The 15,845-nt window shown below is 32.8% G+C and overlaps 1 protein-coding gene across 1 annotated transcript; it reads right to left on the bottom strand.

The window, feature by feature from the left end:
- Window positions 1-171: 171 nt before the first annotated feature.
- LOC134686541 (E3 ubiquitin-protein ligase XIAP-like) lies at window positions 172-15,845 on the bottom strand. The gene is made up of 8 exons (XM_063546207.1): window positions 15,773-15,845; window positions 9,424-10,621; window positions 8,422-8,588; window positions 4,878-5,001; window positions 3,975-4,138; window positions 3,464-3,524; window positions 2,764-2,802; window positions 172-372 (listed from the first exon to the last, which is right to left on the bottom strand). The coding sequence occupies exons 2-8, from the start codon at window positions 10,523-10,525 to the stop codon at window positions 176-178; spliced, it is 1,854 nt and encodes a 617-aa protein (XP_063402277.1). The 5' UTR covers window positions 10,526-10,621; window positions 15,773-15,845; the 3' UTR covers window positions 172-175.

Below are 15,845 nucleotides of genomic sequence, written 5' to 3'. Positions count from 1 at the left end.
GTTTTTTTTCTTTTTTTGTTGTTGATAGTCATGCAAATTCACGATATATTTGCCCCTGGACGTTAAACAACAAACAATTATTCATCTATGTGATTGCCTTTTTACTTTTGTTGCAGTGTAGTTCTGTCTGAATTTCTATATGATAATAATATAAAGCGTAATTACCTTTGGGACTTCATGACAAAAACGTTTTTAATCTTTTCTTTATCCTTGTATCACAAATTGGACAGAAGTCCATAAGACCTGCACACTCCTCACATGTCTGTCGATGTCCACAGTTAACAAACAGCATGCATATATCATTGGTTCTACATCGGATGCATTTCATTTTGTCTTTCAATTGTTTATTGATTTCCTTAAGTTTTTGAGGATCTATCGAAAACAAAATCATTTTATTACAAATAATTTTATAAACTTATTACAGTGCAGACTAGTTACAGTAAAACTATTGTTAAAAAACTATAAGAACAAAACATATAATATATATATACCTTACAAGATTTAAATGATGATAACTAGAGTTGAAAACATGTTGCCGGGTGTCGCCGGGATATTAACACAATCATTAGATTAAATAATTTCGTAAAAACTATTTTGTTCTTTAAATAGTACTTTTTTCATAATTCTAAAGAATTGTATATATCGGAAAGAAGGGCATATAATTCATCCTAATATGCGGTTTAATATAACACACTTTAACGCAAAATGTTTACTTTGCAAACAGATTACTAAACCGGACAAAAATGGACTGCTACGTATGCAAGTAAATGCATTTCTAGAGAGTTGAAAGTTATAATTAGCAGTACTTTTAACAATTTCTACACCCCAAAGATTTAGTATTTAAATTTTCAAATCTGATATTTGAAATATAAAACAACACCTATTTATTTTATTTTTTAAGTTCACGTGAGTTTCATGTATAAGCTCGTTTCAGATGAATTGAACTTGAATTCCATTTGAGTTTTATCTTTCACATTCATTTGTTAAAATTTACTGTTTGCAATAGCATGAATCGTTCTATATAATAGTGTTCTTATCCCGGGGATAAAAACAATGCCGTATTTAGCAAAACCTTTTCAACTTTTGATCTTCAGTGTTGTACAACTTTGTACTTTTTTCACTTTCGATCTTGTATATCTGGGCGATATGTATTCGGGTTTAGTTTTCTGTAATTAGTTTTCTGTAATTAGTTGATACTTCAGTTTCGTTATGTATATCTCTTTCATATTCATTTGTTAAAATTTACTGTTTGCAATAGTGTGAATTGTTCTATATAATATGAATGTTCTTATCCTGGGCATACAAACAATGCCGTATTTGGCAAAACCTTTTCAACTTTTGATCTTCACTGCTGTACAATTTTGTATTTTTTTCACTTTCGATCTTTTTATATCTGGGCGTCACTGGTGAGTCTCGTGTGGACTAGACGCGTTTTTGGCGTATTGAATTTTAAACCTGATGCTTTTTGTTATCTATAAATCATGCTTTTCTTTGTCTAATATGTTCTCCTTTTTATTTGTATTGTAGTCCTGTAATATTTTGTTTTCATTTCAATGTTATATTTAACTGTGCCATTAAAGTGCGAGGTTTGGCATGCCATAAAACCAGGTTCAACCCACCAATTTTATTCCCCTTTAAAAGTGTCCTGTACCAAGTCAGGAAGATGGCCATTGTTAAAATATTGTTCGTTTCTGTGTGTGTGTTGCATTTTAACGTTGAGTCGTTTGTGTTTTCTCTTATTTTTGAGATAAGACGTGGCACGGTACTTGTCTATCCCAAATTCATATATTTGGTTTTGATGTTATATTTGTTATTCTCGTGGTGTTTTGTCTGTTGCTTGGTCCGTTTCTGTGTGCTGTTGCGTTTCGGTGTTGTGTCGTTGTTCTCCTCTTATATTTAATGCGTTTCCCTCGGTTTTAGTTTGTTACCCCGATTTTGTTTTTTGTCCATGGATTTATGAGTTTTGAACAGCGGTATACTACTGTTGCCTTTATTTATGGCGTAAAATTTACGTGAGCAAAATTTGCCTGTGTAATCAAAAACAATTATTGCATTTGGTATCAAAAGTTTTAAGCTTGACCAAAACATAAAAGTAACTTAAAGATTTTAAAATCTAAAGGATTACACTTATTATGCACATATTAATTTACTCTTTACTTCTTCTTCTGATATACAGTTTCAGTTTGATTTTAACTGAAAATTACTAACAGTTGCATGCGTGGAGTGTGTAAATAAAATTGTAGTAGAACAAACAAATGTTGTTTTAATTTTTAGATTACTTAAAAGGTGATATTTTCATTATAGGAAGACTACAAGTGATAGAAAAATATGTGTTCATTGATATTTATGTTGTGGAGAACAGTTGGTACCAATGCAACTATTATCTCACGGTTTCAATTGTCTGACATGCTATCGCAACTTTGGCAACGTGTTCCATTGGATTATTGTTTGTGGAAACATGACTATTTGTTACTTTGAGGTGGATATTTGTCGAAATGATTGAGTATGTAATTTGCTTGTACTAGTATCTGTACATGTACATGTACAAGGACTTACTAGTCTAGCAATCGAATTGAAATGAGTCCATGGATAATTCTGTAGAACACAATTAGTACAACTCTTTTATATCACTTAAAATGTATTTTCATACTAACATAAACAACTCGTACATTTAGAACTATGAAAAGGGATAATAAAGGAACTTGTCGTAGAATAGAATTTAAGGTTAAAAAAACTTATTTTATAACAAAATGAATTAATTACCTTTCTCTTCAGGCTTTTTTATTAAAGCAAATTGTGTTGCTGTGAAAATATAAAAGAAAACATATATTAATTGTTAATGTTTGTGTCATTTTGGTCTTTTGTGGATAGTTGTCTCATTGGCAATCATATCACATCTTCTTTTTTTTTTTATATTGCTACAGTTTTGATACTTAGTGGAAATTGCTAACAATATTTTATTAAGCGAGTACAAGTTTTTATTGTATTAGAACTTCAATTCGAAAACAGGTTGAGTAACAAACATAAAACACATTGAAACTTGGGTTCCCATGATACTATCTTCCTTGTAGACACATGCTTGGTATGTTTTGGTTTTCAATATATCCTTGGCTTTCTTGCATTTGATTTTGGGGTACCCGTTGTCAGAAAATTGACAGATAAATGCGTCTTCGGATGCATACACCCCATTTCTTTTTAAGTTCCCCTTATTTATCAAGTGTACAGCACAAGAAAATCAGTAATATTATACGACATTTTCCTATGTCACTTCGGGGCTGATAAGCTGATTATGCGGTCTAGTTGTTTTTCCCATTCTTAAAGGCCGTAAAGTGACATATTGTAAATTATTTCTGTGTTTTTATTTTCCAAATGTTAAGTCTGAATAATCATCATGATTATGAAAAGAAACAAAATTGAATGCTTGGTCAAGGTAAATTTGGGTTTTGATTTGTAAGATAAATACCTGGTAAGTCAGAGCTTCTGTTGTTCCTGATCTCTGCTTGATTTCCCAAGCGCTGTCTCTCCTGAGAAGTATTTACAGAGTGTATGTTACAAAGATATAAAGAGGAAAGTGTAATTATATTCCTTAACAAGCATTAAGGTAACTGCCATTAACATAACGATTGGTTGATTAAGAAATTCTATGTTACCATTTTTAATTGGTGCTACATGTACATACGTAGGACATGGTTATATCTCTATCAGAATGTATTCAGTTTTCATAAAGCTTTATATTTGTATCTGAATTATATAAAATCTGACACCGTCAATTATCATGTTACCCATGTACATTAATATTAATTGTAATTGTATCTTTCGCTTCCTGAACGTTACAAATGCTTGTTGATCTTGTCCTGTATGCAAAGGGTGTGATTATGAAACAAACAAAAGTAACGCAATCCGCTATTAGAATATTGACAGCGAAAACTATTTAACGCGTCTAAAGACACAACTGGTGTTGAAAATACACTCACCTCATATTTAGCTCTTATTTCCTCTAAATACTCTCGCCCTTTCATTTTGATGACAAATTTACAGAATGGAAACCAGCGCCCATGCTCCTCCCACGGAACGTCTCCTGGTTCCCAGTTACGTAGTCCTCCATCACAATAATGACAGCGGACAACATCGTCCTCGCCTACAAAACAAAGGTCGTAGTTTTAAGCATAAACAGGAACTCTTCCGTGTGAAGAGTGTAAGTCTGTAATTATTCCCCAAAATTTAAAAAAAAACATTTTCGTTTATAATATTAAACATAAACAGTGACAGCGAGTAATCTTGAATCAATATTGTGCCTTAATTCAGTCTTTTGGGGAATATTTTTGTAATGTACATATCTTTTTAAAAAGAGTCTAGCCTTTTCAAAACTGATTTTACAAATTGTACCATTGCAACATCTCCTCCCAATGTTACGGGATGATTGGGTGCTCAAGACAATTCTAACAAATTATGTATGTGCATTGCTCAAGTCCTGAACACTTCAGTGTTTATCATTTGGTTGAACCTTGTCGACTGTATTTTTTTTTTTTATCTATTTATGTACATGAGCGGCAATCCGGTCCGTTTATTTTCACGTTTAATAACCAATCCATTTCACCTCTTTTATGATAGTCGCATCAAATTCCGTTAGTATTACAACGATGCGTGAACAAAACACACATACTAAGTAAATAAGTAAAAATATGGTTACAATAGTCATCACTGTGTTACAATCTCAAGACAAATAAACATATACAAAAAAACACAAAAAGCATCTATCAAATAAAAAAACACATTCCTTTTTCGCGTGTTGGGCGAAAGTGTATCATACTGTATACTGCTTTCCATAACACATATATTAATGTTATCTGCCATGCTAGTTAATCAGCAACGCATACCAGTGTAAAAAAATCCAGAGTCTGCCAAGATTTCAGGGGTTTGTTCAATGTCTCGTCGCCAATCATCAAATGTTGCTATACGCGATTCTTTATCATCAAAAGCGGCATGTTTTGGGTTATATATCTGTAAAATAAAATTTTGAAATACTTACAAGTTAACCAAATCAATTGAAAAAGTTCATATTTGGTGAGTATCCCTTCAGCCGATTGTATACAATAACTTAATATTTAAGAACAGGGTTTCACTAAAAACGTCCGTTTTGGGGTTGCTTCGAAAACATGTCTCAAATAAATAATAAATTTATCAAAATTGAAAAAAAGAGATTACTTTGCATCAGACAGACAGACAGGACAAACCGAATTAACAGTGATAAATTGCATCTTCTAATGCCATTCTTTTAGAATTATAATTTTCATTGGACAAATATTTTTTATGGTAAGATTTCAAATCCTTCTAGTCTTTAACCATAGTAACAAAGGAAAGCCTCATTTTTTTTGTGTATGCAAACTAATAGGACACATTTTGTGCCACAAAATATTTCTTTTGTCGATATCTTAACCACTCAAGTGTACCAAATGTGTAAAAACGTCTCAGCGTTAAACTCAATTTGAATTCAAATAAAAGGCTTCGCTTAGTGCAACCTGATACGACCGCAGAGTTTGAATCCTGAACAGTTGGGGCAAATTTGTTCACAATATTCAAGCTTGATACGGTCTGAATTTGGAATGTGAACAAAATTTTGACATAATATAGGTTTCTGACAGAAAATAAATTTGGTCAAAGATGTCACAAATCTATTACGCATTACTTTGCAATTAAAAATTTCTTCTTGAAACTTTTAAAAAATTTGAAATTTGAATCCGCTAAAAAGATTTGAAAAAAACATCCCCACCCAACCTTTTTGAAAACCCCTTTTATGCAATAACCCTAAAATTCAATCCTAGTCTTTCCTTTGTAGTATGGAACCTTGTAGTACAATTTCAGAGAGATCCATTCACTTAAACAAAAATAATTGTCTAGAAATTAGAAAAATGTTTAATTTAGCCTTTCTTTGGCCCCGAATTCCTGAACTGTTAGCCCCATAACCACTAAAATAATTCACAAACTTCTACTTGTGGTACTAAACATTATGGTACAATTTTAGAGCAATCAAAATACTTAAAAACAAGTTAATATCCTGAGACTAGACAAATGCTTCTTTTAGGCCCCTTCTGGGCTCCTAATTCCTCAACAATTTAAACCATCATCCCCAAAATCAATCCAAACCATCCTTTTGTGGTATTGACCCTTCTTACAAAATTTCATACAGATCCATTCTCTTAAACTAAAGTTATTGTCAGGGAAACCTATGTGTTGTCGGACAACGACGCAGACGACAGCATACCATATTATACGATCACAAAAACATTTTTGCAGTCGTATAAAAACTATGGTTTACTAAGGCCAAGTTTGTCTCCTAATTGATTTAAAAGTAATATTGAAGTTAATTGGGCATAAGCATTAAGGATAGTTTCTTCTTGTGGTTTCCAAAATGCCCGCTTTCATTTTGTATATCTTTTTTCTTAAGACTATTAAATGAAAAGACCTGTAGACTGAAATGAGCTGATTTAATCCTGTTGTTCATCAGATTAAAAATTATAATATCGTTTTCTTAACATAGCCGTTTAGATATGAAATATGTCAATTATAAAAATAATAAAGTCAGGTCGAGGCGGGGGTGTAAGGGCCATACCACCCTTTATTTATTAGAAGTTTTTTTTTCTCTGTTTAATTGTCGGCATTAACAAATCTCTATGTTGACCTAACTTTATCCTCCACTCGTGTTTATGCAATCATGCAAATGTGATATCACTTTCGTAATGATGTAAATTTCTTCGATTATTTAATCTAATAGAGATGCGTGTATTTTGGTGCAAATTGCACATATATCGTTTTTTTTTTACAAATCATTATACATTCTTAACAACCAGCATGACCAGGGAATATATACAACGTTTGCAGTCAAGCAGATGTGTCAGGAACACTGATTATCTAACTCACCGTATAAAACGCCACATGCGGGGTGTCGGCTATGTTTGACATGGGGTGGCAATTTTGAAGCGACAAAAAAGTAACAAGGTAAGTTCAAGCATCAAAATTTCTTATTTAAAGAACTCTCAGTACCATAAAATGTATTGCACGGAAGGAACCGCAACTTAATCTATTTCCTGAAAGCAGAAGCAGTCGTTTTCAGTGCTCAGTTTTCTCAAACACCTCGCCCTAGTTTTCCGTGTTGCAGATTTTGAGGCTTTATATGCAAATTTCGGTATAAAAAACTACTTTACACAACTACCGTCCGTATTATTTATATACAATTGTATTCCTCTCATGGACTTCTACCAAATACCAGTTTCTTAGTTAAAACTTATTGGTTTTTAAACTTTTATTCATCACGGAAAACTAGGGCGAGGTGTTTGAGAAAATATATTGCTTTCAGGAAATAGATTACGTTGCGGTTCCTTCCGTGCAATACATTTTATGGTATTGAGAGTTCTTAAAATAAGAAATTTTGATGTTTAAACTTACCTTGTTACTTTTTTGTCGCTTCAAAATTGCCACCCCATGTCAAACATAGCCGACACCACGCATGTGGCGTTCTACGGTGTAACTGTTTTAAACAACAATAGTTCACATGCTTGTTTTGCAACTGATACAATTAACATTTTGGAAGAATCATGACAATTAGGCCAGGGCAGATCATTTCTGTCAAACAGACATTTTGTTCAGGGGTGGTCGTATGTTGGTGTGGTTTATAGAGATTTTCTTTTTTTCTTTTTTTTTGAAGATCATTAGACCGTTGGGTTTCTTTTTAAGGGCCGAATTATATTAACCTATAATTGTTTACTTCCTCTAACACCTTGAGACTCCGACGGAGAGTTGTCGCATGCGTACTCATACCACATCTTCTTATTTATATGTACACAAACCTCACATTGACCAAATAAACAATGCAATAATTATTGAAAACCAGACTGAAACGCATCAACTTAACGATGACCATTTAATAATGAAGACAATGGTCAAGGTCAGATGAAACTTGCCTGACTAATATGTTCTCCTTAAAATTACTCCATACACCATATATTGTTGACCTTCCGCGTACAGTTTCTGTGAATTTGATCTTGGTCCACGAATTAAGGCCGAGGTACGTCATGTGAACTCTGTCTGTCAGACATGTTACTATTACAAGAAACCAATATTCCAAATATAGTTATCCGAATACATTTAACAAATGAGAAATTCATATCAAAACCTTTTTTTTAAAGCAGTAGCTAAACCATGAAATAAGGTCAACTTTTGAAGGACAAAGGACAATTGACGTTTGTCATACAGGGCACATGTGGTGACCTAATCTTTATATGCGGTGTTAATTGTTACTGTTAATTAAAGACAAAAATCATTAGAATGTGTATAACTTCGAATGGTTTATGTGTGTACTCATTGTTTACAGCACTTTAAACTTTTACATGGGTCTGTTAATTAACTTATAAACTGAGTACAAACCTTTCGCCAGTCTTTCTGGATATCATCAATGAATTGTTTTCCTTTTTCCGTTAACAAAAACATACATCTAGGATTGTGACGTGCGTGTTCAGTCCATGGTTTATCCTTTGGATCCCATTCTGCTAACCCCAGGTCACAACAAAAACATCGAACAATGTCATTTTCGCCTAGGGTTCAAAATAAGCACATTCTCATTTTTTCCAAACAATAATTATAAAAACGAAACAAAAAAGAATATTAGCACAGAATGGACCCATTTAAAAAAAATGCGTATACATGTATCTATATAAAATTGTGATATTTACAAAATAGCATACTAAGTATTGCATATGTCTTTATTTGCAGACGTAAAACCAAAATGACATTTTTTTCAGAGCTACAACATTTAATCCATTGTATCAAATCTGTGTCAGTTCTAATCTAAACTATAAATGTTAACTTCAGGTGCGAATCCAGAATAAAAAAAAGTGTCTTCTAGCAAACAAACGGAAATTGTTTTGTGTCGATTTGGATTGAAACTTTGTGCTTTTTTAACATAAACATTCATAACTAAGACCTCCATAAGAAACTATTTGATCACACATTTCGATCAAACTGACTTCTTAGTAACTAACAAACTACACGATTAATATACAACATGTATTATATAAATGGCAAATAACAATCTAATATGTTTCATAACACTATGCTCCCATTTGTCATCTTTTTGATAAACTCACCAAAGATACCAGGATTACATTTTTATATTGACGCCAAAAGCGCGTTTCGTCTACAAAAGACTCATCAGTCTTAAGAAAGACGGATTTTTATAAGGTCTATTTTTTTTAATCCTTGTAATTTTATTGTATAATTGTAATCTGTCATTCTGTGTACCTAGTGAACATACAAATCATTATGTAACATTGGACATTTGGCGCAAACATTGGCCAACACAAACATATGGAACGTAAACAATCATTATCAAGTCAAATCTGTAGTGTAAAAGTATTAAGATAACCATACCTGTGTAAAAATATCCGGCTTCTGATAAACTATGAGCTGTTTGTTTGTGTGGGAACGGCCAATTTCCATAAGATTGATATCTTGACGTGTATGTATGATATTGAGGATACATATATTCTGGCTCTTCTGGTGCCTGAATTCTAGATTGAAAACCGTCAATGGTGAGTTGACTATTCATAGCATCTATAGTCGGTTGGATTGAATGTTCCGTATAACTTGGATTGTTTGCAGAATCACAAACAGCTGACGTGGCTGTTTTGATGTCACTTGGTGATTGTATGTTTGAATTATCTGCTGGAATCCCTCCTCTATGAAATGCATTAGCATCATTTGAAAGCAATGGTTTAACAAGGGCCCTTGTTTGCATACAATTCGTGTTTTGATGAGGAACAACGACATACTCAGGTGTAAAATGGCCATTTTGTTCGGATATACTGTGTTTCATATTAGTGTTATCATTGTGATTTATAAGACGATCATTATTACTTATTTGTTCTGGACTTTTAGGTTTATCCGATCGTGCAGATTGCTTATACAATTTTACAAATGCACATTCTGGACTTAATCGTGCATGTGCTTCTTTTGGTGTTTCATTAGGAAGCCAGTTTGTAGGGTTTGTTTGGAATCTGCACTGGAAACATTCCAAGTCGGTGTGATTGTAATAAAACCCAGCATCTGATAACATTCTAGGCCACCACTTACAACTAGAAATCGACCAATTTGCGAAAGTGTTTAGCCTTTCTCCCGATGAAATTAATGGATTTATATCTAAAATAGCCTGTCTGCTGCTGTCCCACATGAGGACACAATTTTTATATTTTTTACGACTTCCTCTGTTGCTGATGCGATTCGAAGGCACCACTTTTATACATTTATTAGGGCTTATTGTATGGATGTTCCCCAATATGTCATTGATGAATTCCTTTTCGGATTTCGTTAATGTATCAAAGTTTCCATTTTCCAGTTTCCAAATTAATAAAAGAGGAATGACCTTATTATTTCCATGAATGTCAATTGCTTGCCTACTAATCGAATTCGATTCACTCCTTTTCATGGTGTTAATAGCTTTTGCCTGATGAAATTTCTCAACGTTCTTTAACATGTCTCAATGTCGAAATTTGTCAAAGTACAAATTTGAATTCGAAACAACATTTATCCACGTTTGTTCCGACAACTTAAAATACCAGTAATGATTCTTCTGCAAGTAAAAAAAAAACGTGTTTTTGTTTGTTGTGTTATTCATATATAAGTATATTCAGTTTCATAAGTAATAAAACAATTCAACGAAAAACTCAATAAAAACGAAGATCATATGAAATTGTCGTTCAAGGCTATCTTCTCGCTGTTATCCTTTAACAATCATAGATTTCAATTCAAACCAATAGAAAACTGCAAAATGAAAACTGCACTATCCTATTAAAGAATTGTAAATATTTTAATTTGACATTAAAATAACTAATATAAAAAGTTTAAGTCAACACGATTTCTAACAATAAATTTGACAAATTTGGATTTTCATTGGTACAATTCCTACCAATTGAATTTATTTCGTTATGAATCTTTCCCGGAGTTGAGTATTTTTGTCCTTTTACTTTTTTGTATACTTTTCTGTAATCGGAATATCATTACTAATCCATAGTGTTCTTATTACTTATGAAACATTCCTCAATTGCAGGCATTTTTAAAATTTGCTATTTTGTCTATTGTTTAGATAAAGTGCCATCCATTTCTTTGTTTAACTACTAGTATGCCTAATCCGGGCTTATATGTTGCACTTTGTATACAGCTGTTTCTCAAAGCACGTACGTTTGGGGAGATATATAATATTTATAGACAATTAATTTTGTTTACGTACTGGTTCCCTGTTATGATCTCTTATTGAGACATTACTTAGTAAATTAATGTTACTAGTGAATATACAAATGCATATTGGTGATTCTGAAATCTGAGGTAGTCATAAAGTCAAGGTAGGGGTAGTTAAAAACAAGTTAGTTTAAACTCTTAGAAGTTTGGGGCATATACACGTTTACAATTTACCGCACAGCCCTATATATTGACCTTTGAAAAAAAGAGTACATATAAACTTTCCGTTCTAGATATATATTTTAAAAAACTTCATAGTAATAGTGGTAGTTTAAGCCCAAAAAGGAGTTCCTTTGGAAAAAAGCATTGTCAATATTCACAGGAACGCTACCTATATAGGTAGAAAAAAGAGAACATACAAAAGATTTATTGAAATTAACTCATATACGAAGTGTTTTTCTATTCGACAACCAACAAGTAAACCGTAACACCTAAATGCATTTTTGTTTTGTACCTGCGACATAAAAAGAAATACAGAAATACCACAATAAAAATACAATAGTATGTTCTATCCTGAATACGTACTAGATATTGCTAGAAACCACCGAATAATTTAGAAATTTTCAGGCTCCAGGGACATGAAAATAAGACACAGAAAAATGCCTAACCCCTGGTTCATAAAACGAATAATTTTACTTGTTAATGCTATGATTTTATAATTTAAAGGCTATTGATCAAAACAACAATAACTGTGCTTGTAAGTCAAATCAGATGTAATCAGTCATTTCTATGAAACTTTTAGTGAATTTACACATCAAACTCTTATCTGCATACATACAACTATTGCAAACATGGCTTTGTTTTAACAACTCTAGTTCATATATTAGCTAAATAATATGGTGGTTATGGACTTTCCGATTAGATTTTCCTCTTAGTTCATTTATTTTGTGATTTTACTTTTTAGACATCATTCTCTTGTGACACGATTTCCAAACTCATCATTTGAGGCAGCAATTGTAAATTTTCTTTGAGTAATATGCATACAGTAAAATGTGAACTGGAGACAAAGGTAAGATTGGATACTTTATATAATCTGGAATGTGTTAAATGATTGACTGTTAAACATTACATTTATAGTATTCTAAAATGCTTTCAATTTGTTATCAGAATAGTTTTAAACAAGTTCTAGAATTTCATGTCAGAAAATATGAACATAGGGTAAACTGACAATAAATACACTTGTACAGTCTTGTTTTCAAATTCGTAAAGAAACTGCAACAGGAATGGGTGTATAAAATGTTCTGTAAAAAGAAAACTTTTTTTGACTTTTAAGCACCGCATTTAGGATATTTCGTGGCGGCCAGTTTTTATTGGTGGAGGAAGCCGGAGTGTCCAGAGAAAACCACGAACCTACGACATGAAAACTGACAATCCTAGTCAATTAAAATTGGAGTCGAGTCGGGTTCGAACTCACAACCTCAGTGTTGACTTGCTAGTGAGTATAGTAGTAACTACTTAGACCACTCGGCCACCGAGGCCCCTTTTCTATTTGAAAGAGGGACGGAAGATACCAAAGGGACAGTCAAACTCATAAATCTAAAACAAACTGACAACGCCATGGCTAAAAATGAAAAAGACAAACAGAAAAACAATAGTACACATGACACAAAATAGAAAACTAAAGAAATAAACAACACGAACCCCACCAGAAACTAGGGGTGATATCAGGTGCTCCGGAAGGGTAAGCAGATCCTGCTCCACATGCGGCACCCGTCGTGTTGCTTATGTGATTACAAATCCGGTAAATAGTCTAATTTGGTAGGTCAAATTCATGAGAGGGAGGAAGAGTGTAGTTTCGACGTAAGGAACATATCCGATATCATTTGTGAAACGGTTATTCCATAACGGTCAACCAACTCGTAATGGCGTCCGTAAAATTTACGAAGGGATGATTTCAACTTCACCATTTGGAACTCTTGGTTTAATAGCTTGCTTGTGAGCACTAACCCTCTATCAAGAAAATCATGATAGGAAATGCAAGCACGGGAATATCGTATCAATTGGGAGATATATACCCCGTATGCAGGTGCTGATGGAATGTTGCTACTTAGAAATGGAAAGTTCACAATTGGAAAGCTGAAATCATCTCTTTTGTCGTAAAGTTTTGTCTTCAACCGACCCTCATTGTCAATTTCTAGATGTAAGTCAATATATGAAGCCGACTCAACTGTATCTGTAGTATCCTTTATCTCCAATTCGATGGGATAGATTCGTTCCACATAGTCACCAAATTTTGAATTGTTTAGTGAAAGAACGTCATCTATATAGCGAAAAGTAGAGTTAAAGGATATTGCTAACTTCTTATCTTTCTTCCTAAGAAGTTTCTGCATGATGTCAGCCTCATAATAATAAAGAAACAAGTCAGCAAGTAGAGGGGCACAGTTTGTTCCCATTGGGATGCCGACAGTCTGTTAAAAAACACGTCCTCCGAACGTAACAAATATGTTGTCAATCAAGAAATCAAGCATCTTGATAATATCGGTTTCAGAGAATTTTTTGTTTGAATCAGAGTGATTTTTTACAAAGTAGGATTTATCCCTCCCTAAGACAAGATACCTGTATCTACGTTGGCCATTCTTTTTAATGAAGCAAAGTAATACCAACTCTTTTAATTTGTCTTTTAGTTTGGAATGTGGAATAATTGTGTAAAGAGTAGAAAAGTCAAATGTTTTAATACTATTACAAGATGAAAGAGAGTTAGATTGTATGTACTCTAAAAGATCTTTGGAATTTTTAAGTATCCACATCTGATTCACGCTTACTCTAGAATAGGCAGTTTCACAATATCTTTGAAGCCCGTCTTTGATTGCTGATAACATAGATGTTAATAATTTAGAAAGGGTTTCGTGGAGCACTTGGAAGACCCAGCAATATACCGTTGTTTGTAAGGACACTTATGTAGTTTAGGTACTAGTATCCAATACAGTGATGGAAGATCCAGTTCTTCATCTTTGGTTGAAATACCAAAGGAACAAAGAACAGACCTATGATTATCCAGGATTTTTTCTTTGAATTGATGTTTGTATAAGTTGCACATTGTTAATACACTTCTTTCTCAAACCACGCCTCTTTTGGTGAGAAATAACTTGGGAATGTTACAAGTAAATATACAAATGCATATTGGTGATGTTGCAATCTGTGGTAGTCAAGCCTGAAGGTAGGAGTTAAGAAATTTAGAGTAAGTGTAAACTCTTAGAGGTTCGGCTAATATGAATTGAAAAAATGCCTCACAGACCTAAATTGTGACCTTTGTTTCAAAACTTCATAGTTAAAAATGGTACAGGTTTAATTGTAAAAGGAGTTGAACATTGCATTATCAATGTTAGCAGAAATGCAACCAACACTGAAAAAAACCGAATACATAGTTAGTTGCATACAAAAGCGCACTGCCACTTAGAGGTTTGGTATGCAAAACAGGTTCTTCCAATTAAAGAATCGCCTTTTTACATGTATGCCCTTTATCAATATATTTACAAGAAACGTTCTACAAGTGTTCGTTATTGATTCTACGTCATGTATTCATTTAATACTAAGTTACTCAAATGTTTTTTCGTTTTTCAAAAGTAACATATCGGATTCATTTATTTTATTACCTATTTGTGTATTGTAACAGACAAATAAACATCGCTGTTTTTGTATCAACTCCAGTATTATATGAGATTCGTGAAATCAAAGAAGAAATCCTAAAATTTGAGATACACAAAAAAATATATTTGATCATTAACAAATATGAGCACATATTCATATGTTCTCCAATATGGTTTGAATTTGTATGTTTTGAATGTCCATACGTTGATTACATTTATATGACTTAGATAAATATGTTTTGAGTATTTGTTCTCTTGTAAATTCAGAGTTGTCTCATTTGCAACCACATCTTTTTATCTATATCTCCTCTAAAGTCTTGTTAAGCATATCAAGCTTGCATGATGCAGCAGAAATGCAGCTTATAAATTTGATCATTCCATTTTGTCATTTGAAAATCTAATTTCAAATTTATCAACTTTCAATTTTGTACGGTTCATATATACAGTTCATACAGTTCTCAACTTTCGATTTTGAACTTTCGCATTTATAAATATTCCTTTATTTATTCATTTGCCGTTTTTTTACAGATGATACCTTTCATGAAAGAATATAATTGTCATTGTGTAGCTTTATAACTTCAACCAGATGTGGATCCACAAATTTGAAAAGGGTGGGTGATCTTGAGAGGTCACTGACAAACAAACTATACAAAATGTGTAGTGGGACCATGTATAAAGCTTCATAGGGGCCCAATTTCAATTTTCGTTATCATATTAATAATATCATGATTGGAATAAAGGATTATGAACTGGGTTATTTTTAATTAAAACTGTTCTTCTTTACAGACCGTTCCCTTGAAATAATTGTAGTTCATAAACAAACACATATTAACGAATAAAGATTGTTTTTGATACATAAACAATACAAGACAATTGGTGTTTACCATTATCATACCTACCTTCAAGTCAGTATATACGTCCTTAAAAACATAGTCATATTATATTTTTAATCATTGGGTAACCATCATGGCG

This window comes from Mytilus trossulus, chromosome 10 (genome assembly GCF_036588685.1).
Source record: "Mytilus trossulus isolate FHL-02 chromosome 10, PNRI_Mtr1.1.1.hap1, whole genome shotgun sequence".
NCBI lineage: Eukaryota > Metazoa > Mollusca > Bivalvia > Mytilida > Mytilidae > Mytilus > Mytilus trossulus.
The sequence above is the reverse complement of the archived record's forward strand: the minus strand, read 5'-3'. Positions and strand labels throughout refer to the sequence as shown.

Bases quoted from the DNA above. Each gene is read 5' to 3' on its own strand.
- LOC134686541 (XM_063546207.1), bottom strand. From the start codon at position 10,525: ATGTTAAAGAACGTTGAGAAATTTCATCAGGCAAAAGCTATTAACACC. The intron at 3,525-3,974 runs GTGAGTGTATTT...AATACTTCTCAG, and splicing joins AAATAAGAGCTAAATATGAG to GAGAGACAGCGCTTGGGAAA. The intron at 373-2,763 runs GTAATTAATTCA...TGTTTTCGATAG, and splicing joins AAAAAAGCCTGAAGAGAAAG to ATCCTCAAAAACTTAAGGAA.